Source organism: Euleptes europaea, chromosome 12 (genome assembly GCF_029931775.1).
Source record: "Euleptes europaea isolate rEulEur1 chromosome 12, rEulEur1.hap1, whole genome shotgun sequence".
In the NCBI taxonomy this organism is placed as follows: Eukaryota; Metazoa; Chordata; class Lepidosauria; order Squamata; family Sphaerodactylidae; genus Euleptes; species Euleptes europaea.
In genome coordinates, this window is record NC_079323.1 from 48,800,703 (window position 1) to 48,826,366 (window position 25,664).

Here is a 25,664-nt window from a genome sequence, read left to right on the forward strand (position 1 = left end):
CATACTAATCTGTAGAAATAGGAAACCTTTAAAAGGCCACAACTACCACTGTAGAAAGATTTTTTAATGTGTAGTTTATGGCTAGAGACAACGATGGTGAGTTCTAGTTTGGCCATAACTTGTGACATTTTCAGATTTCTCTGAATGTCCAGTGGAGACTTTAGATTTTGTCTTTATAATAAGGGTTTGCCTGCCCTCAACAGAAGCAGCACCAGTTTTACCAATACTGTGTAGCTGCTTCAGGCAACAGATTATGAAGATTATGCCATTTCTCTACCTCTAATGTCCATATACAGTTTCTGTATACAATTAAAAACAGTGAGCTTGAGTCCGAAGCAGAGTAATAAGGGTTGATGGTGTAATTTTAACTTTTTGCTTCAGGAGCAAAAATGCCAAAGGCTGGAGCTGATCACAAGGTTCCTTTAAACTGGGACGAAGTTCAAAAGAAGGTGGCAATGCAGCAAAAGAGGAGCCTCTAGGAAAAGAAGTTAAAAGCTTCACTGTGTGAATACAAACTCTTATGTGTGCCTACAGGGAATCACTCCTTTTTAGAACAGAAATACAGCTCAAAGAGAAGCTACAACCCTCCTGTGGCTTGGATGCTTTCAATGACAATGAATTTGTAACATCAAAAATGAAACCGAGAATCATCAGAAGTGTCACACTTTTCCATGATAGCAAACAGGTGCCTTTTTCCTACCATAAAAGAGCATACCATGCTCATAACCTTATACTTGCTGGTATATAGATGTTTGTTACATGATAGCAAAACTAACAAAAATGGATGATGCAGAGCTAAGACATACGTTGGGAACAACAGAGGATGATTGCTCTGTCATACAAGCTCATTGGTTGTAGTTCTGCACATGTGTCTCTAGCACAATTTAATTTAAATACTTCCTTCCTATGCTGCATTTCATTCCTACCTTGTATTCTTGAATTATCCCATTTTGGTGATCTGGAGGTGGAGGATCCCAGGAAATGCTGATACTGGTGCTGTTGTGATTTCCAACGGTCAAAACTGTAACAGACTGCGGTGGGGCACTTGGAGCTATATCAGGCAAGAGATTGAAAAACACGAAAAAAAATTTTATTACACATTCATAGCTACATGCAATCTTTTCTTTAGCATAGGTCCTGGGGTCCGAGCCTGTGTTAAATTAAGCCTCAATGCAAAGTGGTCCTGCACCTGGATTATTGCTAGACTCATTCTTTTTCATACAGAAGGAAGATACTGCATATACAAACTTAATTCTTAATTTTGGGCTACTTAATATCATTCGTCACAAATCTCACAAATCAGCTAACAGCTCTGAAGACGGAGCAGCCTACACCCTCCGCCGCCATCTTCCGGAAGTCATATCATTCATCAATATAATCAGTACTTAGATAGGAACACTTCTCTGGTTATAAGTTCTTGATAGTATCTAGTACATTTTAGATGCCTCCAGAACTCCCATGTGCCTCTGTTCAAGTTACCATCTTTTGTATCTGCAAAGTTGGCATCTACAGTCTTTTCAGTTGCTGCCCAGTGCTGTGAAGTGACTGGCCCCTCTACTAGCTTTTTTAAAGAAACTGACAAAAACTTTCTTGTCCTGCTAGGCTTTTAAGGGTCAAACCTCTGTTTGATTTTATATCTGCTGGCTCGTTTGTTTTTTTTATTGATATTTCTTTTTGAATGTTTTCATTATAATTTGTATTCTTGTAAAGTTGAACACCACTTTGGAAACTGATATTGAAAAGCATATACAAAAACTGTCCAAAGAAACCAGACAAAGACAGTTCATAACACAGATAACTACATACTAGTGTTTTGCAACATAACAACTTTTGCCTTTGTTCCCTTAGCAGTAGTTTCTGTACACTAAGGAGAAATTTTAAGAAAAAAGGAAAATGAAGTGAAATTCATGTACAAATTAAGAGTGTCTCTGGATAATGAGCAGTGGAACCGAAAGAAGCAGAATTTCTCCAAGCTGGCCAGGTTTCTAGCACGTAGGTTTTATCAAGCTAAAAAAAGCCAGAACGTCCTATTCACAAAGATGACAGAATCTGTCCATCCATCTTCTTCTTTCCAATAAACACAGCTGGGTTTGCAACATCATGCAACTATACAAAAATTAATGATAATAATTTACATTCTACTACTAAAAGGTTCAACTGTATGGACATTTGGAGTTGGAAAAAAGGAATGCATTCTAAAAGTTGGCCTTTCCAAGAAATTAGAAGTGATTGTTCAGTAGTTATGAGAACTGTTGCTTAGACTGCAATGTGGAGCTGGGAATTTGATTTTTTAAACAATATGGTAATTTTTATATGATTGCCTATCAAATACATACGTATATAGTTCTATATAATCTAACTATTCTATCTCCCCATGTTCAATAATACCACTTTAAAAGTTGACACCATAATATAAATTAAACTACTTCTCTGACAGTGTTGCAGTTATTAAATGGACCACGTTGAAAAATAACATTTTTAAACCATTTTCTTATTTCCCTTGCTGCTGACTTGTGGAGAACACCATGCCTGATTCTTGACAGGTCAATTATTCCAGTACTCAGCTCCTTCCCACAGATATTAAAGCACCCAAATCGCTGCTCATCTTTTCCAGACACAACCAAACAGAATTCCATTTGTTACTTTCACAAGGCCAAAGAGGTAGGAGATGAATGGATACTGAATTGTGACAAATGTCTAGACTTCAGGAAGAGAGGGGGGAGAAACCTGTGGTAAAATCGATTTTTAGAGTTAGTCCTCAGAAGAAATATTTCCTCTAAAATTCAATTCATTGAAAAATTAGATACTTATTTTAAGCCTTTTCCTTTACTAGAAATATACATTCTAACACGGAAAAGTACTAAATTCATACCATACTTCCAAAGTATTTCTAACCTAGATTTCTTCCTATCAGAAACATTATCTTTCCCCAGAGAAGAATCATGCATCAATGCATAAAATGGGACATTTTAAAAAAGATTGCCCTGTTTTTTCTTTAAAAAGTTAACAATATTCATTAATACAAAAATCTATTTGGGACTATGTCTGCAAATGAATAAACCCACAATAATCACAAAGATAATTAAACATCTGAAGAAAATGGTCACAGAAAGACACCTTGTGAATGGAGTATTTTTTCCACATAAGCCTATAAATAGTTTGCCGCACAAGCAGATACATACTTTATAGGGGTGTTTTTTTTTACAGCGCCTGACATTTAACTGTTGACAGTACAATTTGTTATAGTCTTTTGCTGTACTGAAGGAGACACCAACAGGCAGAGTGGCTGAAGGTTACATTAATCTACACAATGGCTTATGCGCTGTGAGTTTAACGTATCTGTAGGCAGGGAAAATCAGCTGCTCTTTTAAAAGTTACTCCACAAGAAGTAGCCTTTATCATAGGAGGTTACCAGACTGACTCTACCGGGAGAGAGGAGTTGTCAGTGAAAATGTCACTCATTCCTTAAGAACATCACCAAATTAGAACGGGAAAATAGAGGACATTTTATTTTACTTCTCTCTCTTATTTAGCAGCTCTTGATTTTACATGAATAAAAACAAATGCACAAGCAAACGTTTCTACTCTACTGGGTGAATGTCTAATTGCTAGGTGAAATCTTGCCTAGCCTGACTGTTTTTGTGCAGAGTACAGAAACCAAGTGTAGCATAGCTGTGCCAGACTAATGGTCCAACATCATTTCTCATAAGAACCAGAAAGATGTTTCACAAGAAGGACACCAAGAAAAAAATTTTTCCTCATTGTTGCATCCTATGCAACAAGTGTTTGGAAGAACACCCTATGATGAGTATGAAGGTTCTGTTTAGCCTCGGCAGTTATCACCACATCTTCTGACAATGAATTACACAAGTTAATTATGCCTTGTATAGGGAAAAAAACCACTTTCTTCTGTTTACTGTACTTCTACCTCCACCTATCAGGAGCCCCGTGGCGCAGAGTGTTAAACTGCAGTACTGCAGTCAAAAAGCTCTGCTCACGACCTGAGTTCGATCCCGACGGAAGTCGGTTCCAGGTAGCCGGCTCAAGGTTGACTCAGCCTTCCATCCTTCCGAGGTAGGTGAAATGAGTACCCAGCTTGCTGGGGGTAAAGGGAAGATGACTGGGGAAGGCACTGGCAAGCCACCCAGCAACCAAAGTCTGCCTTGGAAACGTCGGGATGTGATGTCACCCCATGGGTCAGGAATGACCCAGTGCTTGCACAGGGGACCCTTACCTTTAACTCCACCGATCAGTTAATAAGGTAATTCTGATTTTTAGTATTATGGAGAAGGAGACAAATTTCCTTCTATTCATTTTCTTCACCCCACTAATAATTTTATAAACATCTGTCAGCCTACTTCTCCCCCGCACCTGGTAGTCATCTTTTTCCCTAAATTAAGATGTCCCCAAAGCTAAATGGAATGTACTCCAAACCTTTGATCGTCTTTTGTCTTTTCTGCATCTTGCTTAGCTCTATAATATCCCTTTTGATAGCAGGCCAACAAAAGTGTACACAGTATTCCAAATGTAGCTGTACCATTAATTAAAGGAAGGTCTTTATAATGTATGCTTACTTTCAGTTCTTTCTAGTAAAACCCTAGCATGGAATTTGTCTCTTTCATCACTAAGCTTTTATTGAGCAACTCAGCATGACTTCCAGGTCTTGATGTTTTTATGTTTGTTGACTCTATGAATCTAATTCCAATTTAGAATTCCCGTTTGTGTGGAGTAAGCAACCTCCAGTTCACTGAGGTGCCTACATTCAGAAGATACAGTGAATTGAAACTTGACCAGACTGGGAAGTTTTGCACTGAACTGTGTACATGAAGAGAGCCGTGGGAGGAATCAGAGCCAAGCACAGGTGAAAATTGTGTTCGTACCCCATCAGAATTTAATTGCAGCTATCCTGATGTCTGAAAATAGTCCTCCTTACCTTCTTCAGTGGTTCGGGCAGTTTTTGCTTCACTGTCCATTCCTTGGAACTCATTGAAATATGGCCGGACTTTAATTTCATACGTCACTCCTTTTTTCAAGTTCACTAGGACAGCACTGCGCTCAGTTGGAACTTTGACCTCCAGCGTCTGCCACGCAGTTGGAGAGGGCAGGCCTGAAGTCTGGCGATATATGACCCGATAACCTTGAATGAATTGGGACTGGCGATCAACCTAAAACAATATTAACACAAACATTTCTACTAGCATATCAAAGAAGAATTTGACTTCTTCATACTGATTTATTAACCACTGAGAACTCAACTGTGTGATGCAGTATATCAGGGACCCTCAGACACACCAGGAAACACATACGTGAGCATCATAGTACCCATGGAAACCATGCTAAGGATCACAATAGTACATCCATCCTGCTTTATAAGACAAAAGCTGAAAATTTACAGTACTGGGGCCACACTAACTTCTCCCTTCCAGAATTAGCAGGACTGAACATAGTTTAGAGTGTAGAGGCCCTAACATAAACTTTGTTTTTCTGAAAAAGCAGTAAAAAATGTCTCTGTATAATGGCCAAGCCAAGAATCAAATAACAGTATGTAAGTGACACATTCAATGTATCTGTGTAAAGGTATAGCTGGCTGGGTGGTTAATAGTAGCCTCAGAGAGAAGATTCGACAAGGAGGATTTTCTTCACTCTTGACAGCTTGCTAAGCTCATCAAAGATTTTCCAGCATTACAGCTATATTGGTTTGGGCAATATCAAGAGTGAATGAGCACAAGGTTAAACACCTAAACCAGTTTCCCAGTATCAATTACCTTTACTAAACTCTCTTTACACTGTTCATTAACTCCTTCAGTGGGGGATCAAATTCTTACGAGGGGGGACCCACAAAAGGTAAGCAAGAAACAGATACCAAATTTATGAGATCAAGGCATAAATGCCTTTTATCAAAAACTGCCACTGTTAAAAACCTTGCAACATATGTTAGAACAACGTTAAGTCTGCGTTTTATAAACTTCTCTAGATACACTTTGAGGGAATTTATGCACCGAAAGAAGGGCATAACTCACAATAATAGCTTGTTAATACTGAAGGAATCAAGCTGTGTTTTTAAGAAGAACATTAAGCAGCTGCTTGCAAATGAAGGGAGTCGGTAAATCAGGACAAATTGTTTTTATCCACATTTGAGTTTCATTAATTAAATGTTTTATGGACACAGAGACTTTATGAACCTAGTGTTTACTGCGAAACACTCTTTCAGCTCTCTGAATTGTTCATCATATGTACACTTAACCTATAGTAGTCATTGTATACTATTATTAATGAAGTAATAAACGCTGTCAAAGATAGGACATTTTGGAGGACTTTCATTCATAGGGTCGCCATGAGTTGGAAGCGACTTGACGGCACTTAACACACACACAATAAGCGCTGTGATGTTTGTCCACTTATTAGATATACAGGGGATTAATTATTTGACTTTTATGGTCCTTACTTAGCTTAGGTAGGGCGAAGGTAGTGAAAAAAATGTTACTATCACTTCACGTATCATAGGATTGCGTGCTTGCATGTGTGGAGAGAAGTGCAGCTATGGAAGTAAGAAGAGTACCCAGGGGAGGAAGAAGCACTTGATCCAAGACACTAGGGTGGATTGTTAGGTGTCAGTATTAACCAGATACTTGGATTTTTGTATTTTTGTATACAAAATATCAATATAATTATAAATATATACACACACATACACTGCTGTTTTCAAACTAACTTGTAAGATATAGCTTGAGCTCTAATCTTCTCACAAGATACCCTGATGTCACTAGTGACTCAACAGTTGATCCTGGTTAACCGGGTTGCTAAAGAGAACAAGAAATAGGTTTGTCACGTGTTGCTCCGTATTGGATTTGAGGGCTACCTCCTGCTTTTTCTACAGAATGGTCTTGTTCTTTAAAACATTCTTCTTAGATCCAAATAAAGGACTCAATAAAGGAAGCCACAGCCTTCAGTTTGTAAGATCTGAGCAAGGCTGTCAAAGATAGGACATTTTGGAGAACTTTCATTCATAGGGTCACCATGAGTCGGAAGCAACTTGACGGCACTTAATACACACACACACACAGAGAGAGATCCAAATACCTCTGTTCCCTCTACTCTTTTATGCTCATTATATCCCCATCCCTTCGGCTACTTTTAAAAAATATTTGCATTTGTCCTCTTCTCTTTTAACCTCTTTTTTCTTTTCTCCTGGACACAGTTTCAAATTCTTTTTCAGTACTATGGGTCAGCAACATGACGTATGTAGTACTACTAATACGAGTATTGTGACCATTGGCAGAGTGATTGTTCTACCCTCCCAATTAATTACTGCCAGCTAACATTCACTGGACTCCTGACTGTGCGGGTCTATATAGCTTAGACTGGAGTAACTTTGCACAGGATTGAACCATGAGTAGGGCTGCCAGGTCCCTCTTCGCTATCGGCAGGAAGTTTTGGGGGTAGAACCTGAGGAGGGTTGGGTTTAGGGAGGGGAGGGACTTCAATGCCATAGAGTCCAATTGCCAAAGTGGCCATTTTCTCCAGGTGAACTGATCTCTATGGGCTGGAGATCAGTTGTAATAGCAGGAGATCTCCAGCTAGTACCTGGAGGTTGGCAACCCTAATCATGAGTCAGACAATTCCAGAGTTCTTGCACCTCTCAGTCAAGCACTGTTTGGAAGGTGTGTGTGTGTGTGTGTGTGTGTGTGTGTGGGGAGAACAGAACACGGCTGTGAAAATGGGTTTTTAAACTAAACAGTGGAAAATGTCTACACAGTTACAGCAACAACTGCAAAATAATTCACAACTGTGCACGGTCTAGCTCTTTTTGATTGTGACCTGTGCTATAGTAATATGTATACCAGAGTTCATGCAATGAATGTAAAGGGTTATAGTACCACAGGGACACAGAAATGTCACAGTGCATACGAGGAAATGGTGTCATTGTGGTAAAAGACAACAGCAGTTAAGTATCCCATGGAACACTGATACAATTTTATTGAATGTTTGATTAATATGCTTCATTTCTTCAGAAGAGGCAACTCTAAATATATTTTCATTATGTGTCAAAAAACTCCTTCTGGGGACAATAAAGATGTTGTCTATAGCTACAGTCTTCAAAATGATGGTTTGGAAACTGGACATCAATCATTACAGCTTTCTAAATGAATCATAATTCTGGTTGAAGTATGTACCTCCTTAAAAATATTGTTGAGCATAATGCTCTTCTACTTGTTTCGCTCAAGCTATCAGTGGCAGCCTTAGGAGGGTACAGCACACAAAAGCAGCCTCTGAGAGAAAGAGAGGGAGGGCGAGAGTATGGGCAATCTCTAAGTGGGTTTCAAGGCTGTTCTTATCCCATGGACAAAGCAGAAGACAATTGCCAGCCCTAATAGCCTTTTCTCTCCTAATCAGCATTATACAGTAGTTGAAGGACCATGTCCCTTGAATTGATTATCAGTGCTAGAATTTTAGCACTGTGGGGTGGAGGTCCGGGGAGAGGGGAGTGGTTCAGTGGCTGAGCAAATGCTTCCAAAACAAGAAGCCTTAAATTCAGTCCTCGACATCCCCAGTTAAAGGATCTCAGGTGCGAAAAAACCCATCCTTCGCCTAAGGCCCTGAAGCGTAAATGCAACTCTAAGTTGACATTACGGAGCTATAGGGATCAATAGTATGGCTACTGAGGTATCATGAAATATACCTTGAACACTGTGAGCTGTGTTGCGAAGCTAATCCATTGGGGTAAAGTCTACAAGTCTACTGTGTGCGACATGCTGACTTCTTAACTTCACAAACAAGCCAATCACAGACATTGTCTGGCAATCATACTACCCATGCTGATATTACAACAGCATGCCTACAGGCAATAAATAACTCAGCTTAATATTGTCTTGGCTCTATTGGATAGTGCAGCACTCTAAGTACAGGTGATGTACAAAGTCAAGCTAAAATCAGCCAACTACTTCTGACCTCTTCAGCCTGCCAGATAAATTATTAGTCTCAAGGCTTAGAACAACAAATACTCCTATTCAAGAGACAGTGTGTGTGTGTGTAAAGTGCCGTCAAGTCGCAGCCGACTTATGGCGACCCCTTTTGGGGGTTTTCATGGCAAGAGACTAACAGAGGTGGTTTGCCAGTGCCTTCCTCTGCACAGCAACCCTGGTGTTCCTTGGTGGTCTCCCATCCAAATACTAACCAGGGCTGACCCTGCTTAGCTTCTGAGATCTGACGAGATCAGGCTAGCCTGGGCCATCCAGGTCAGTACAACAGATGAAACCATGGACTATTCCTACACTACATGTCATATAACTACAATACAGTAGTTTTCATATGTTCTTCATAGGCACATATTTAAAAATTGATCCCTGATCTTCCATTAAATGTGTGCCATTAAAGAGCCCAAAAGAAACAAACTAATTGGGAACACCAGCAACAAAAATGACCAAAACACAAAGGCTGATACACAGTGCTTTACACATCCCTAATTCTGACACACCCTGGTTTAAACTGAACAGTGTACATTTAAGGGAAGTTGCCTGCCTTCTCAAGCAGTGGAAAACAGATGCCTGCACCGAAAAACCACCGCAGCCAAATGAACAGACTCAGATTGTCAGGACCGGTCTAGGAATATCTGCATCATTCAAACTTCATCTCCTATCTACAAAATGAGAACATTAATGACATAACTCACATGGCAGTTTTGGGGATGGATGCAATGATGGAAACAGAAAATTGCTAATAAATGAGGGCCACGGACTCACTTGTGGCTGCTCTGCGGCCACAAGGCGAGGAGCCGGGCTCGGGAAAAGGCTGCCCCGTCTTTGGCTGTGGCGGTGGGTGGATGCTTTGCTGCAGAAACCGGAAGCTTTCTGGGTGGGGGCCCAGCAGCCTTCTCAGAGAGCCAGCCAATCACTGAAGCCTGGGTCAGTCTGGGGGTGGGGACTGGAGTGGACCAGAGAAGCACAGTCTTCATTCTGGTCTGCTCCTCCCCTTCTTCAGGCCATACTGCCCAGGCCCAGCAGCTCAGCCACCAAATGAACAGACTTGGATTGTCAGGACAGGTCTGGGAATATCTGCATCATTCATCTCCTATCTATCAAATGAGAACCTTAATGACCTAGCTCACATGGCAGTTTTGTGGACAAGTGCAATAATGCAAGCAGAAAATTGCTAAAAATGTAATTTATACGTAATAAATAGCTTTGCTAAGAGGTTTTGAAACCCAATCACAACATGATCATCTGGGCCGTTTTCCTTTGTTGTGCTATTATTAAATGTCCACTTTAAATTTGAAAATAGATGTTGAGCAATGGGCTATTTAAAACACCATCAGTTCAATCCTAAGCAGTTACATCCTTCTAAGCCCACTGAGAAGGTGTATCTCTGCTTAGAACTTCTGTGTACAAACACTATGTGATGGACGTTGTTGCCCCAAATCTTATAGTAGTTATTTATTAATAGCCTTGCTGAAACCACCAGTCATGAACAATTGTTTTCAAATTTCCACCTTCTGGTGAAATTTCAGAACTTTCAAAAATACAATGCATACGGTTGCCAACCTCCAGGTGCTAGCTGGAGATCTCCTGCTATTACAACTGCTCTCTAGCCGATAGAGATCAGTTCACCTGGAGAAAATGGTTGCTTTGGCAATTGGACTCTATGGCATTGAAGTCCTTCCCCTCCCTAAACCCCGCTCTCCTCAGGCTCCGCCCCCAAAACCTCCCGCTGGTGGCAAAGAGGGGTCTGGCAACTCTAATAATGCAACGTAGGATAATTTCCTTGCCAACTCCAGTGGCTTAAGAAATTATTTCTAGTGCATATTCATAAAGTTAGGGGATGATTAAAAGCTATAATGCAAAGCTTATTACAATTTCCAGTGATCACAAGTGCAGCAAAGCAAAAAAGAAAAAAAAAAAGGAAAAAAGAATTTATGCTATTCGTTTTTAAACTATATTTCCTGTTCCCAAGTACTGTGGAAACAAAACACATTTTCACATTTATCTACTGTTTCAAATTATTTATCCCTTTTTGTAGTCCTTTGTAATAAAATCAACTAATAATATGTAGCTTTCAGCAACTGCTATGTATTATTTTAGAGAAGTTATAATTTCTGTGTTAACTAAGACAATAGAAGTAGAAAAGGGCAAGAGTCCAGTAGCACCTTAAAGACTAACAAAATATTTTCTGGTAGGGTATGAGCTTTCGTGAGCCACAGCTCACTTCTTCAGATACTCACGGAAGCTCATACCCTACCAGAAAATATTTTTGTTAGTCTTTAAGGTGCTACTGGACTCTTGCCCTTTTCTACTACTGCAGACAGACTAACACGGCTATCCACTAAGACAACAGAAGGCCACATGCTATTGATGCTGTCTCCTAATCAAGTGAATACTGTCGCACGGGGGATATGACTGTGTCTGATTTTAATTTTTACTTATTGAAGAGGAGCAGGAGTCTAGCTTTGCTAGCAGTTTTGTATGTCACACACTGATTGCCAGGGCCACATTTATAGGAGCTTATGGGTAAAAGGAACTATTATTTACGAAATGGGAATGTATCAAGCTGTTCATGCAGCCACCTGACAAACTAGTCCTCTGCACTGTCAAGGGCCCAGATAATGCTACAGTTACTCTAGACCAGGGGTCCTCAAACTATGGCCCGCAGGCCAGATCCGGCCCGTCAGGGTCCTGAATCCGGCCCCTTTAAAAAATTGCAGCCGCAAGGTAATGCTGGGAGGAAGTGACGACTGGTCACTTCCTCCCAGCTCCCTACACATGGGAGGGAAGAGAGACAAGCATCTCGGTCACCTTGGTGAAAAGAGAGGTGCTTGGCCCACCCGAGGAGGAGGAGGAAGAGGCGGCATCGGCGGCGCCTTCGGAGGCTCCCGGGCCAGCAGTGCGCAGCTGGCGCGCCCTCAGCGCCAGGCAGTTGGAGCTGGGTCACCTGAAGGCGTGGAAGAGAGCCGCGCTGGGCTGCTGGGGGCTGGCAGAAGCCGCAGCGGGGGGCCAGGCGGCGCTCCGGCCCGGCTGGCAGCCGCCGCCCCCTTGCATCACTGCTGCAGCTTCAGGCACGGAGGAGGAGAGATGCCGCGGGCGCGTGCCCTGGCCCGGGCCAAGCGCCATGCCAGCTCAGGCTGCCTGCCGCTGCCCTCCGACGCCCAGAAGAGCCACCTCCTTCACCACCACCTCTCGCCCTGGGGCAGGTGCCCCGCGCTCGGCGCCGAGAGCATCGCTGAGTCCCCGAGCAGAGCTGCCTCCCAGTTTTATTTTTAAACAAAAAGGTGGATGGGGAAATTTTTGATTTTACAGGCAATCCTGCAAGTTTGAGTAATTTTATGTGCCTGTGTTCGATGCAAGCAGCTAAAGTGCTGTTGGAGCTTTTGGAAATGAGCGTGGGTACAGGGTAGGATGAATGTCTGGCCATTTATGCCTGGGAGGTTTTGCCTTGGACTTGCCGCTCTCTAGGGGCACATTTTCCCCATCCAAATTCTCAAAATTCAACAATAAGCCTCCATTTCTAGTTTTGAGAATTTGAATGGGGAAAATGTGCATCTGGAGAGTGGCAAGTCCAAGGCAAAACCTCCCATGCATAAATGGCCTTACTTTTCCTGACTAGTAAACCTTGCAGGAGGCTGCCTGTTAGGAAATATTATATTATAAGTATTTATGTTGAAATATTTATGAAATATTATAAGTTTATGTTGTTTAAAATCGTTATTCATTTAAATATTGCATTGTTTCTCTTATTTTTTGTGCACTACAAATAAAATATGTGCAGTGTGAATAGGAATTTGTTCATATTTTTTTTCAAACTATAGTCCGGCCCCCAACAGTGTTTGAGGGACAGTGAACTGGCCCCCTATTTAAAAAGTTTGAGGACCCCTGCTCTAGACTTCCATCAGGTCCAGAGCTGTGGTAGAGAGGATGCATATAGAAAAGTATTTACCAAGTGCTAAGTTGCCATGTAATTACATGACAACCTTATCATCTGTACTTTCCTGTCAGGTGGCCAACTTGATCTAAAATCCAGACGAGCAGGACCTAGCAGGACAGTTGTGACAATTAGTATGGTAATTTCAATGGGCTTACATTAGAGCAACTCCAGGATTACATTGTAAATAGTGGTCATCTGTGTTCACCCTGTTTATTTCTTTACTTAATTTATACCCATCCTTGGTAGGCAAGGCAGCATGGCAAAGCCTGATCTTGTCAGGTCTTGGAAGCGAAGCAGGGTCGGTACTTGGAAGGGAGACCTCCAAGGATGACTCTGCAGAGAAAGGCAACTGCAAACCACCTCTGCTTCTCACTTGCCTTGAAAGTCCCTTGCTGGCGTCAGTATAAGTTGGCTGTGACCTGATGACATTTTACACACACATATACCCCTCCTTTCTCCTCAGTGGGGACTTGAAAGGGGCTTACATCATTCCCCTCTCTTCCATATTATCTTCACAACAACCCTCTGAAGTAGTTTAGGCTGAGATTGTGTGACTAGCCCAAAGTCTCCCAGTAAGCTTATAAGGCCGAGAGGTAAGGTTGCCAGCCTCCAGGTATTAGCTGGAGCTCTCCTGCTGTTACAAGTGATCTCCAGCCGATAGAGATCAGTTCACCTGGAGAAAATGCTGTTTTGGCAATTGGACTGTATGGCATTGAAGCCCCTCCCCAAACCCCGCCCTTCACAGGCTCCACCCCAAAAACCTCCCACCAGTGGCAAAGAGGGACCTGGCAACTCTACCGAGAAGACATTTGAACCTGTGTCTCCCAGCTCCTACTCCAACACTCTAACCACTACTATTAGCAAGGAATGGGGACAATCTTTTAATTCGCAGGCTCTTTACCTTTCCACAGTTTACTATAAGAAAACCCTCCTGGTTATGCTGATGGGTAAATAGCCATTAGCTGGTTAGTTTATGGCTTGATGCAAGCATCTCATATATGACAGAGAGAGAGAGATCCCAAACCATAGCTGTTAACAAACATACAGCTTAGGGTGCACTGAAACATGACAGTTATTTGCAGTTAAATATGCACGGACCCAGATTGTCATTGGCACTGTGCCTGTGCCTCACACCTCCCTTCTCATACAGAGTATCACAGTTAAGCACTTTTTATCCAGAATATATGAAAACAATCCTGGTTGTTAACCAATTATACTTCCCCCACTCGCTGGAATTCTAATTCTGGCTGAAAGTCTGGTTTAAAATCCCAATTAGTTGGGGGGGGGGGAAACTAACTCAGGCAAATCTGCACATTTTCTCTTCTATATCATGAGTAAACAGAGTTTTCCAACTGTGATTCTCCTCGAGACAGGAGGAGCAAGGAGGAAGGCATGTATGTGAGCCCACAAACAAGTTGTTGTGCAACTTTTTCCTCAGCTATAGTTAAATGTGTATTATCAGAATGCTGCATTAATACATTATTCATAGTCCCTATATGGATAAATATAACAACAGAACAGCAGAGAGACAACATGCCATATCAACTTTTTAAATGCTTGCTCCACGGTTCTCAATGCAAACTCAACAAAGTCTATGAAAGGCAGCCAGCAGACAACACAAAATGTGTTGGGCATGGGAAAACGAATGGTTGTTGGAAAGCATGGGTGTGCTGGTGACTCTATCTTTCAAAACCATGATCATCCCCCTGTAATCTACATTTCCTTTATAATACCAGTAGATGAAGTTATACAGTAATACTTTCCCTAATACTTTTCCAGCCACACAGGAATTGCTGACTGATTATGGTATTTAGAAGTGTTTAAAAACACTTGCCCACTTCTGTTTCATCAACATTATGTGTGTGTAATGGAAATTATTTTATAATTATGTTGAGGCTCAGGATTAATAAGCTTTAAGTGAGAAATTAGACAGTATTTAGCGGTATAACGTTGTAGCTTCAACTTTATATTTAGACAATTATGTGGTGTGTGGTGTGTGAAGACACTAAATAGTCACAGATGATGACCATTTATTGATTATGTTAATCACATATCTCGCCCAACAATACAAATGCAAAGTAATGTTGAATATTTGATCTGCATTGTAATGGCTATTTTTCAGTTTCCTAACGGTATGTTAGATATTTTCATTTTCCCCCCTTCCTGTTTTCCTTTTGTATCCCCTCTTTATAATATAAAATAAAAATTATATATATATAAAAGAATCCATAGAACTGAGAGTAAATACAGTTCAGGTAAAGACCAAAGGAGCCCCGTGGCGCAGAGGGGTAAGCTGCAGTACTGCAGTCCAAGCTCTGCTCATGACCTGAGTTCGATCCCAACAGAAGTTGGTTTCAGGTAGCCGGCTCAAGGTTGACTCAGCCTTCCATCCTTCCGAGGTCGGTCAAATGAGTACCCAGCTTGCTGGAGGTAAAGGGAAGATGACTGGGGAACGCATTGGCAAACCACCCCATAAAACAAAGTCTGCCTAATAAACGTCAGGATGTGACCTCACCCCATGGGTCAGGAATGACCCGGTGCTTGCACAGGGGACCTTTACCTTTACCTCTACTTAAAGACCCCCCCCCCAAAAAAATGTGTGTATGTAAAGTGCCATCAAGTCACAGCTGATGGCAATAGGGTTTTCAAGGCAAGAGACTAATGGAGGTGGTTTGCCATTGCCTTCCTCTGAATGACAACCCAGATATCCCTTGGTGGTCTCCCATCCAATTACTAAACACTGCTTAGCTTCAGAGTTCTAACGAGATCAGGCTAGCCTGAACCATCCAAGTCAGGGTGATCAACATTATGCAATTCCATAATTAACTGGAAACTTTTGTTTCACTTTTTTTTAAATGGAAAACTTTTACTTAGAACAGAGGATACAGAGTTTCCATGTAACTGTTAACAGGAATAAAAGAGAAAACCGGAAAGTAGGAATGGCAGGTAGTTGTTTGCCAGCAGTCAGAATGCTAACAGTCTTGCCCATCATCTGCCAAACCAAACTCCAGACTGCAAAAGGTGAAAACAAAGTGTTATTACTCATCTGACACTTGTCAGCTAGCTGCACTGGGTCTTTATGTTAATAGTCCTGGCTTCATTCTTGGGATAATATGGATGTTATTCTGGATACTCTGGTTAATTAATTGATTTTGTCTTGGGTGTTGGAAACTTTTAATTAGCTGCTCTGGCTTTTCTCTTCCTTTTTTCTTCTGTCCCTGAAGCAATTATCACATGTCTCTGGTGGGTATTGTATGTGGCTCAGTTGGTATTGGGTCACTGCTTTTCTTCTCTAGTGATCATAATAAATGTTGTTTTGCTTTGTAGAAAATCTTTTCTTCTTTGTGGAGAAAAGAGATTCTGCTCATTGCACACTATCTTGTTTCTGCCTATATTTCTTTGTGTGGTGACACATTTGCTCGTGATAAGAACCTTGTGCTCAGCTGCGTTTGTGGTTTCCATACACCTCTTCAAATCTGTCTGGAACAATAATATTCCTTGAACCTCTACTTAAGCTGAAGGTTGTAGGTTAATGAAATTTGCATTTACGCCAAGCCCAACCCATTTATTTGTAACGATATATATCCAGGAAGCCAATCAGCAAACTACTTTATGTCATCTGTTACTGCCTCTGTTGCAGTTCTGCTGAACTGGAAGAACAGGCTCCCATTGCACAAATCCTTCTGGGCCATCTCAGAGGCAGATGTTTCGTGAGTCCTGATGAGGGCAAATCTAAATGTGTATCTATGTTTTTGTATGGGATGCCCAAATGCTTAAGGACAGCCATAACTTTATGTCATACTGCTATACTATTTCTTACATGTATGTAATAGCTTCCCCGATATATTTAGCTACTGTTTGTCTTAAATCAACATATTAAAGTTCAGTTTTTGTTGATTCCATCCCTGCAGCAGAATTCATCTTACACAAAAAACAATCCCAAACCCCTTCTTGTATGGTGCTGCCTTAGTGAATAGTTCTCATATTTCCCATCTGTGATGCTCTTTTTCTCTCTCTGTAGGGAAACTGCCTGGAGGACAGAGAGCTGCTCATTTAGAGGCCTAGACATTTTCTGCTTCCGTGGTTACAAATTCTTTCCCTGAAGTAGTGGAAAATGAAATATTACATTCTGAAGTTCTGTCTTTAACTGCACTAACTCTACTCATTTCAATGTTTTAACAAAAAAAAAGTTGCAGGTAATAGCAAGAAAATCGTAGCTTTGATGCCACTGATGCTCATACTACTGAACTAAATACCATGGGTCATCAGATAATACCCTCTAGGATGGCAGCATGCTATTACAAAGGTCACTGGTAAAACAAGTCTTGTGGGAAGACCCATTGCATTGATTTGGAAAGAGAAGAAGTATTAAAATATCACTGTTTAAATGTGATTGCCTAGCAGGACACCCACACAGAAGAATAATGCAAATATCATTGATGCTTTTGTGTATGCTTCAAGACACATTCTGCCAAGACATCTTTATTGTGAAAACTAAACAGATAGTTCAGATGCCATGGTGACATCTAGGGTATAGGTTTTCACAGCCCTTGTTCTTTCTTGCATGTGTAGGTGGTTCCAATGTATAAAGGGAAGTGATCTGAGAGCTACTTCACGGTAGCAGCTATTGTGACCTAATGTCTCATTTGGATGAAAACTGGGCTGTGAATTCACAAAGATCAAATGATTAACATCCATGATATACAGGTTGAGTATTCCTTATCTGGACTACTCTGTATACACTGTAGACACATAGCCCAAATGTAATTTTAAACAATATTTTAAATAATTTTGTATACATTGAACCATCAGAAAGCTAAGGTGTAACTATCTCTGTTAAACAACAGCTGTTAAACAAGAGCAACAACAAACAACAAACTAACTAACAATGGCAGGCTTTCAGCCTCCACCTACGATGAAGTGTACACTGTATTTTGGTTTTTTAGGTGAGAGAAAACACTGAAAGCAGGCAGCACGGATTTGCCTGCGTGTTGGCTTGAAGGGTCTGGTTTATGGCTCAGTCCAAATATGGGACGTCCAGATAAGGGATACTCTACCTGTAATGTAATGTAAGCTTATTTTCTTCTGCTTAATTTTATATTACCCGGGAAACATAATATAGTTGCTTTTTGGACATCAAGAGCTTCTTCTACATTATTAGATGATAAGAGGGTGCAATAAACTGCTAATAAAAGCAAGGCTGTCCCCCCCCCCCCCCAAGTAATCACAAAGCTACTGGGCCTGGGGAGGGAGACAGTATATGGAGCAGTTCTGCAGAGCATCTAAGAGGGGGGAATAATGTGAAAGGACCCAAAAGCCCCGAAGAAGCAAGGAAAAGAAACTAAGCTTTGAGTTCTTATCGTTAGGTACATTTTTACCCAAACCTTACCGTCCAGGTGACTTGAACCGTGGTAGGGGTCAACACAACAGGATTATGCAGTCGCACAATGACATCCCCCAGCTCCTTTTGGACCTGCCTGTGATCCACTCCTTGTGCAGGTGGGCTGATATCTGGCAGGCCAAACACACACGTAGAGACACATGAATTGCCTTAATGAGGAGGCTAACTCTGAAAAATCAGTACATTATGATGACCGAAAGGCTTCATGATCTTGATTTAAATAACTACTGAAATTAATTTATCTCGAAATAATGCAGCAGGTAAGTTTGAATTATGGACACAGAGCACTAAGAAAACATTTCCCTTTATGAACAAATCACAAATGTTCCTGTTGTTTATATATGCTTATATTTTTAATGGAAAGAATGTGTGTCATTCAAATGCTTTTAAGCAACCAGGTGGTAGTGCCATAAAAATGGCATGTACTTGCAAGTCAAGGTGGAGTTTTGGGGGTCTAATTTAAGCAAATGATACAAAATGTCAGTATTTGCCACTTTTTAAAACTGTATATTCTAAAACTTGATCAACGTTTGATTAAAGCTGTCTCCTCCTTTAATTACAATTTGCAACCGTAAAAGCAAATAAATGGTGAAAACCAGCAAAGCATAGTATGCACAGAAGATGTTGAAATTGTATGGAAGAGAACAGTCTACACACAGTGTAGTTAATACACCTTAATCTGTCAAACCTAATTCCAGATATCCTGCCTTAATGATTATTTTACGGAGAAGCGAGACATTCATATACTAAAACTATCAACTGTGTGGCATCCATGTATTGATACAGGATACAATGTTTTATCACCATATGAAAATACACTGCTTCCTGTCTCTTCACCCACATGACCTTACAAAATTTTGCAAAGAAGTAGGAATCTCTTAGGTGATGCTCCTCTCTAAGACCTGGTTCACATACGAATATTAATCACTTCACTGTAAGAAGACAAAAAGACAATTCTGCGTGTATGTGTACGAGAGAGAGAGAGAGAGATGAGAGAGAGAGAGTCACACACACATAAGAGTACTTTCGACAGACTGAAAGGCAATTTCTGCAGACTGAAAGGATTTCTGTCTGTGGAGCATCGCTTCCTCATCGACTCATTCTACTACAGCCTCAATGCCCCTGAAATGCTGCTCCTGGAGGAAAAATGACTCCCAAGAACAGAACAAAGGGGGAGCCAGAGATCTGCTGTGGGAAGGGGGAAAATGGTAAAAAAAATTGCCCCCCTTCCATCTGTGGAAATTTTATGTGGGATCCAATCCAGTTTATGTCTCTCATTACTCCAGTAAAACATGCCTTGACCTCCATTTAATTTAACTTCAACATATCATAACGGCAAGACACTTTCACCATATATGCAAAAAATCAGCAGATAGTATATTACATCTCCAACAGTTATGACAAACATTACCAGACATTTTATTTAGTTTTGGGATATGAATTTCTCTCTCTCCCCCCCCCCCCTGTGTTTGTGAGCATGTGCATTTAAAATAGCTACCATACAAACTGTATTATTTTTTTAGCCAAGATTTTATACCAGGACCACTCCATTAACAGTTCTGCCAAGCATTTTTTCCCAGGCACAATTTAAAAAGTTGGAAAGTGGTACTTAGTGGAAAACAACTAATGATAGATTTCATATAACATGCCTCTGGAATGATTTTGAAAAATCAGTTTAAGTAATGCTCAGGGTTTTTTAAATTTCTTGATCCCATATTAAAACTATCTCAAAGGTAAAAATACTGAAAGCACTGAATATTTCCTATACTCATTTCTTGATCAAATGTCAAATGTCATCAGAAAGGACATCCTAAAATCTTACATTTCCACAGCTGACCAATATACTTGATGTGATTTTAAACTGCTGGTAAAAATTAAAATGGCATGAAAATGTTTCCATGCAAGTTATTTGTAGTTTTCTTTTGTTGTTGAAATTCTTAATGAATTGAAGTTAGATGTTATCTCCAGATTTTTATATTTACTCCAGTAAAATCAGAGTATATAACACAATAGGGATCTTACCATGGTTTTGCTCTGTCCATTTTTACACATGAAAAAAAAATTATATAGGAGTATGTTTCAACACATTGTGCTGCATTTCTGTTTTGAATTCTGCAGAATGGTCTAAGTAGTTTGTGATCATTTACTGTCCCAAATCAGGTAACAACATTTCCAAAATGTTAACATTTGTAAAGACAATTAAAGCTGGCACTTTTTGGAAGACAATATAAGGAAGACATTCATTTAAATAGTAACACATATTTGTCCTCTGCTATCGTAGGTAAAGATGTGCAGGCCTTATGAATGCATGAAGCTGCCTTAGACTGAATCGCACCCTTGGTCCATCAAGGTATTGTCTACTCTGACTGGCAGCGGCTCTCCAGGGACTTAACTGAAGACTTTCACATCACCTGATCCTTTAACTGGAGATGCCAGGGATTGAACCTGGGACCTTCTGCATTCCAAGTAGATGCTCTACCTCTCAGCCACAGCCCCTCCCCTTATGAAATCTGCAGTACTATCTTTCAACCATAGAAGTCAATCTGACAAGAAATAGGAAGGCCTTTAAGGCTATAGCACTTCATCTGTGGCCAGACACATTAGCAAACAGTTCTGTGCATTTCTGGTGCAACAACCAAGGAACAACACATATAAGTAACATTATTATTGTTGTTGCTGTGGTTGTTATTATTATACCTGGCACAAAGCTAAGGAAAGGGACCTAGCATATCACCCTCAAATGCCAATACGTTGTTGGACCAGAAGAAGCCAGAACGCTACATATGACTGCTGATAGATTATTCTTACTGATGTATTTAAGTGCAATTTTATCCGGCACTTTCTCCAAGGAACTCAGGGCACCATACACTATTCTTCCCTTATCCATTCTATTCTCATGACAACCCTGTGAAACAGGCTAGGCTGAGAGGAAGTGACCAGCCCAGGGCCATCCAGCGAGCTTCCATGGCAGAGGAGACATTTGAATCTGGGTCTCCCAGATCCTAGTCTGACCCTCTAACTCAGGAGTGACCAAACGTTTTGGACTCATTGAGAAATTATTTTGTGAGGTAGCCCGCGACAGGGACAGGGCCTGCACCATTTCCACCCACCCTCACCCCCTCCACTGTTGTTCTGACTCCAGCAACAAGGAAATATGTTAGTTTATTCTCCTTGCTCCAACAGCCTACTATGAGTGGCTTGGCAGCAGAGGAAATGCATTCTCCAAGCCAGGGAAGCTAGCTGCTGCTGAGGGCGGCTGGCTACCAAGGCACACTAAAAGGGCTCTGGGGTGGAGTTATGGTTGCCAGGTCCCTCTTCGCCACCGGGAGCAGGTTTTTGGGGCGGAGCCTGAGGGCAGGGATTTGGGAAGGGACTTCATTGCCATAGAGTCCAATTGTCAAGGTGGCCATTTTCTCCAGGTGAGTTGATCTCTATCGGCTGGAGATAAGTTGTAATAGCAGGAGATCTCCAGCTAGTACCTGGAGGTTGGCAACCCTAGGTAGAGTTCAAAGGCCAGGTGAAAAGGGCCTGGGGGCTGTAGGACTGTAGTTCGGATGCCAATACTATGCTAACTGGTTATGGACCTCTATTTACCCAAACAAGGTGTGTAGTTTTCTTCATTCTGTGTGTAAAAGATCCCACAATATACAATAGGGTTTGCTATAGTTCTTTGAATAAAGCCTGTGGCTATATATACCTATAGCAGTTGATAGGATACATCACTGCTTGTAGCTGATCCTTCCCCTTGTAATGGCTAGTGTAAACAGACACTTTCTTTGTGTGCCAGTTCTCTTTGTGAGGCTGTATTGAATGTGAGCACATTTGAAGTTATATCAAAATATTGTGCTAGGTGTCATTTGGATTTATTATTTAATTTCTCTGAGCCGTAGGATACTACAAAGGCTGTCAATGTTGTACATGCTGAAGCACGCACGATTCTGGCAGAAAGCTTGAGAAAACAGAAGCTACAGCATGCACTGAAAAGCAAAGAAAAGAACTGTTTTAATGAAGTAAACTCTTTTGTCAGTCTGTCAGGTAAAGAGAATAAATCTGACATATTTGCGCAAAGCATTGTCCCTTCTTGAAAAGCTGGATGGTATTAGGAACATAAAGGCTCTCACTGGGCTACAGGAGGCTGTTTCCTCTATTACCTCAGATTTCCTGAATGGACAGAAGTAATTTGAGGAACTCCACCGGAAGAAAGAATGGGATGCCTCCACCGTGTAGACGTCTACACCAATCCCTCTCGTGTGCACGAAGGACCTCAGCTAATATTTTACATGGATCCTGATGACATAATCATAATGAGGCAGGAAACTGTATGTACTGTTAACTGACAAATTTACGGCCTCCTTTTTATTGCTTGTCCAGTCTTCTGATTGGGCCTTCAATGTCATATTATTCACAGACAAAGACAGGGTGTCCACTTACACTCACTGAGACACAATGAGACATAATGGGGACTGGGAACGCTTTTTGCTAATGTTACTAGAAAGCCTACCCATCTCTCAGACATCACCATATTGGTACTTGAGGGTATAAATAACTGCACAACAAGTGACCAGATATCTTCTGTCCTTTCTTTCCTTCAGAAGTTATCTGGAGACTTTCATGCAAATGAAACGCAAATACTTCCTTTCTTGGCCAAAGGCTATCGGAATAACCAGCTTTAAAAGGATAGACATCGGCAGTGGATAGTATGCATGCATTTCAAGAGTATTATTTTCAGAGAGGGATAGGGAAAGGACTAGGTTATCATAAACTCTATGTGCAAGGGGAATGGTTCCCTGTAATCCTGTCAACAGAAGCTCTGGACTGTAGAACTTTACACTGAACTAGAAAATGCATGATTCATGCGCAAACTGATCTATAACACACAAATCCATCACACTGGGGATGAAAAAACAAAAGACTGGGGATGAAAAAACAAAAGCCTGGGGATGAAAAATGACCATATAACTGCATTCCCATTTTGCAGATTTTATATAGGCTTGTGCACTATTCATTGTGCATCTATGGGGCAGCAACGTACCAGTATTTCTTTAAAGTAGTGGTATTCAACCCATTTGCCAAGACCTTCAGAGTCTCCCTTGTAAACTGCAAGACCCTACAGAGGTTCTATTTTTTGCAGTTGTCTTTTTTGTGGGGAGGACCTGGTCCAGTGTGCATATGTAGACAGCAAGGGTACCATGCCTCATATCTAACTGAGAGGAGCAAAATGGTTAGGTAAGGTCATTCTGGAGTAGAGAACATTCTTTTCCTCCCTCTTTTTTCAGCACAGTACATTCTGAGACCCCTCTCTCCTTGAAAAAGCTCTTCATTCCCCTCCCATTGTTTTCCTATCATAGTGCCATATCATTGTATATGCAAAGTTAGGATTTTTTCTGATTCAATGTGTAAAGTCTCCAGTGAGAGTCACAGTATACTACTACTCTAGTATGCATTAGTTTACACTGAATTTCACTCACCATATATTTTCCCATTCATTCTGCCATTCTTTAGTTGGCTTGTTTTCAATACACTATACAGTTTTGTGTCAACCTCAAGTTGGTTATCTTACTCCAGATCATTAGCCAATCTTTCATAGAGTCAGTCCCAATACGAATCTCTGGGGACTGTATTGACCTTTCTTTCCATTGGGAAAACTGTCCATTTATTTCTAACCTCTACTTTCTCTGGGTTGGATCTTATCACCTTCCTGCTGGTACAAGAGGGAGGACTGGTGACATCAACTGATTGCCTTCCTCACAGCAGCCCTTCCCAACTCAGATGGCTTTTTGATCACGTGGGGGCCCCGGTCACCAGCACAGCCCATGTGGAGGTCAGGGGCTCCTGGGATAAAGGGAAAGTACAGAACAATCCACTTCTGTCGATGGGAAGTTGGTATCTGTATAGCTCTTTAGTCTGGTTTTTGGGTCTGTTTCCGTAGTCATGCTTGAGTATGGAGGAATGACAGTAGAGCATCACAAAGAGAGATTACTGGAATTTTGCTAAGTTCAACACACAGCCTGAATAATCAAAGGACATTTACCTTGGGTTCGGACAGGGTCTGACATGGTGCTGGGGTCACTCAAACCTTGTGAGTTGATAGCTCTCACCATAAATAGGTAGATCGTATTTGGACGAAGTCCTCTTACAGTGTAAGGTGGTGTTTTTACATGGTTAGCAACTGTTTGCCAGCTATTGCTCACTGATTGACTGCAATAAAAATATATTGGAAGACTGTAGATCAAAGCAATACAAAGTTGGAAATTCAAAGTTGAAATCTGATTCCAAAGATAACTGCAGGGGGGGGGGAGGTTAAAATGCAGTATTAAGATATTAATTGGTGCTGAATGAAATGGCTAAGTTAATCAACAAAGAACATGATTCCAAAACAAAACAGCTCAAATGGCATGACTGCTTTGCTGATGTGTAAATATCCCACTAGGAAAAATACCTGTAAAATAGAAACAGAAAAGGAGATCGGTGTACAGGGTAGGTGGAACCGTCTTGAACATACCTTTAAAAAGATCAGACCTGCTAAAGAATACATTTTGCAACATAAAACATAACAAAACAATCTTGATATAAAGTATTTTCTTACTTTAGTATTAAGCTTTCATGCAAAATCATACCTGTCTAAAAAATGCATATGAAACAAAAAGAGTACTATGAGACTGTTTCCTAGATTTGATTGCTGAACTGGACTTCTGCAGAGACAGACCAAAGGGCTGTTCCTTTCTTGTGCTAATAAATCTCTCACCACAGGAATACATGGTATGTCTGAGTGTTGGTGATGTGATGTAACTGCCGTTTATTGTAAGGTCAAAATAGGTAGCTTTATAGAAGTTAGAGAGGAAAAGGTAATCCCTCTAGGCCTTATGTTATTAGGATGGTGAATGTATGTAGGCCTAGGCTGGGATACCTCCTGCAATTTCTGTGGATGAAAGGCCTTTCATCTATGGAAACATGACTCCCCCCTTCTGCGGCAGCCCCAAATGTTCCTCATGTTCCTCTTGGGGTAGGGGAGACCACTGGGAATAGCTGGGGTGAACAGGAGGTCTGCTACAGAAGGGGAGATATGTTGAAAATCCCCATCCCCTGTGGGCACAAATTTTAGGTGGGATACATGCCCTAATAAAAGTACATGTAAATAGATTTCAGCTGTTTTTAGATGATGTTGAGAATTCTGGTTACTGATTTTGAAAAAGTCATTGTTTACCGAGGAGCGGAGCATCTCGTCATTGCTTCCAAGACACACAGTCAACTTTTATTTCAGTAAAACCAAACATGCTTTTGAAATTTTTCTTAGAAACAGCTGATTCAATAACTACGTTATATATGCATATATTTGCTCATCATGTATTAA

At 41.0% G+C, this 25,664-nt stretch overlaps 1 protein-coding gene across 2 annotated transcripts in view; it reads right to left on the reverse strand.

Moving 5' to 3' along the window:
• Positions 1-25,664, reverse strand: part of ROBO2 (roundabout guidance receptor 2) — a 504,839-nt gene that overhangs the window by 76,917 nt on the left and 402,258 nt on the right. For both annotated transcript variants that reach the window (XM_056858915.1, XM_056858916.1), the window contains exons 11-14: positions 24,345-24,511; positions 18,302-18,423; positions 4,934-5,165; positions 927-1,051 (exon numbers count right to left, since the gene is read on the reverse strand). In XM_056858915.1, coding sequence (XP_056714893.1) covers positions 927-1,051; positions 4,934-5,165; positions 18,302-18,423; positions 24,345-24,511 — 646 coding nt within the window. The remainder of the gene's footprint in view (positions 1-926; positions 1,052-4,933; positions 5,166-18,301; positions 18,424-24,344; positions 24,512-25,664) is intronic.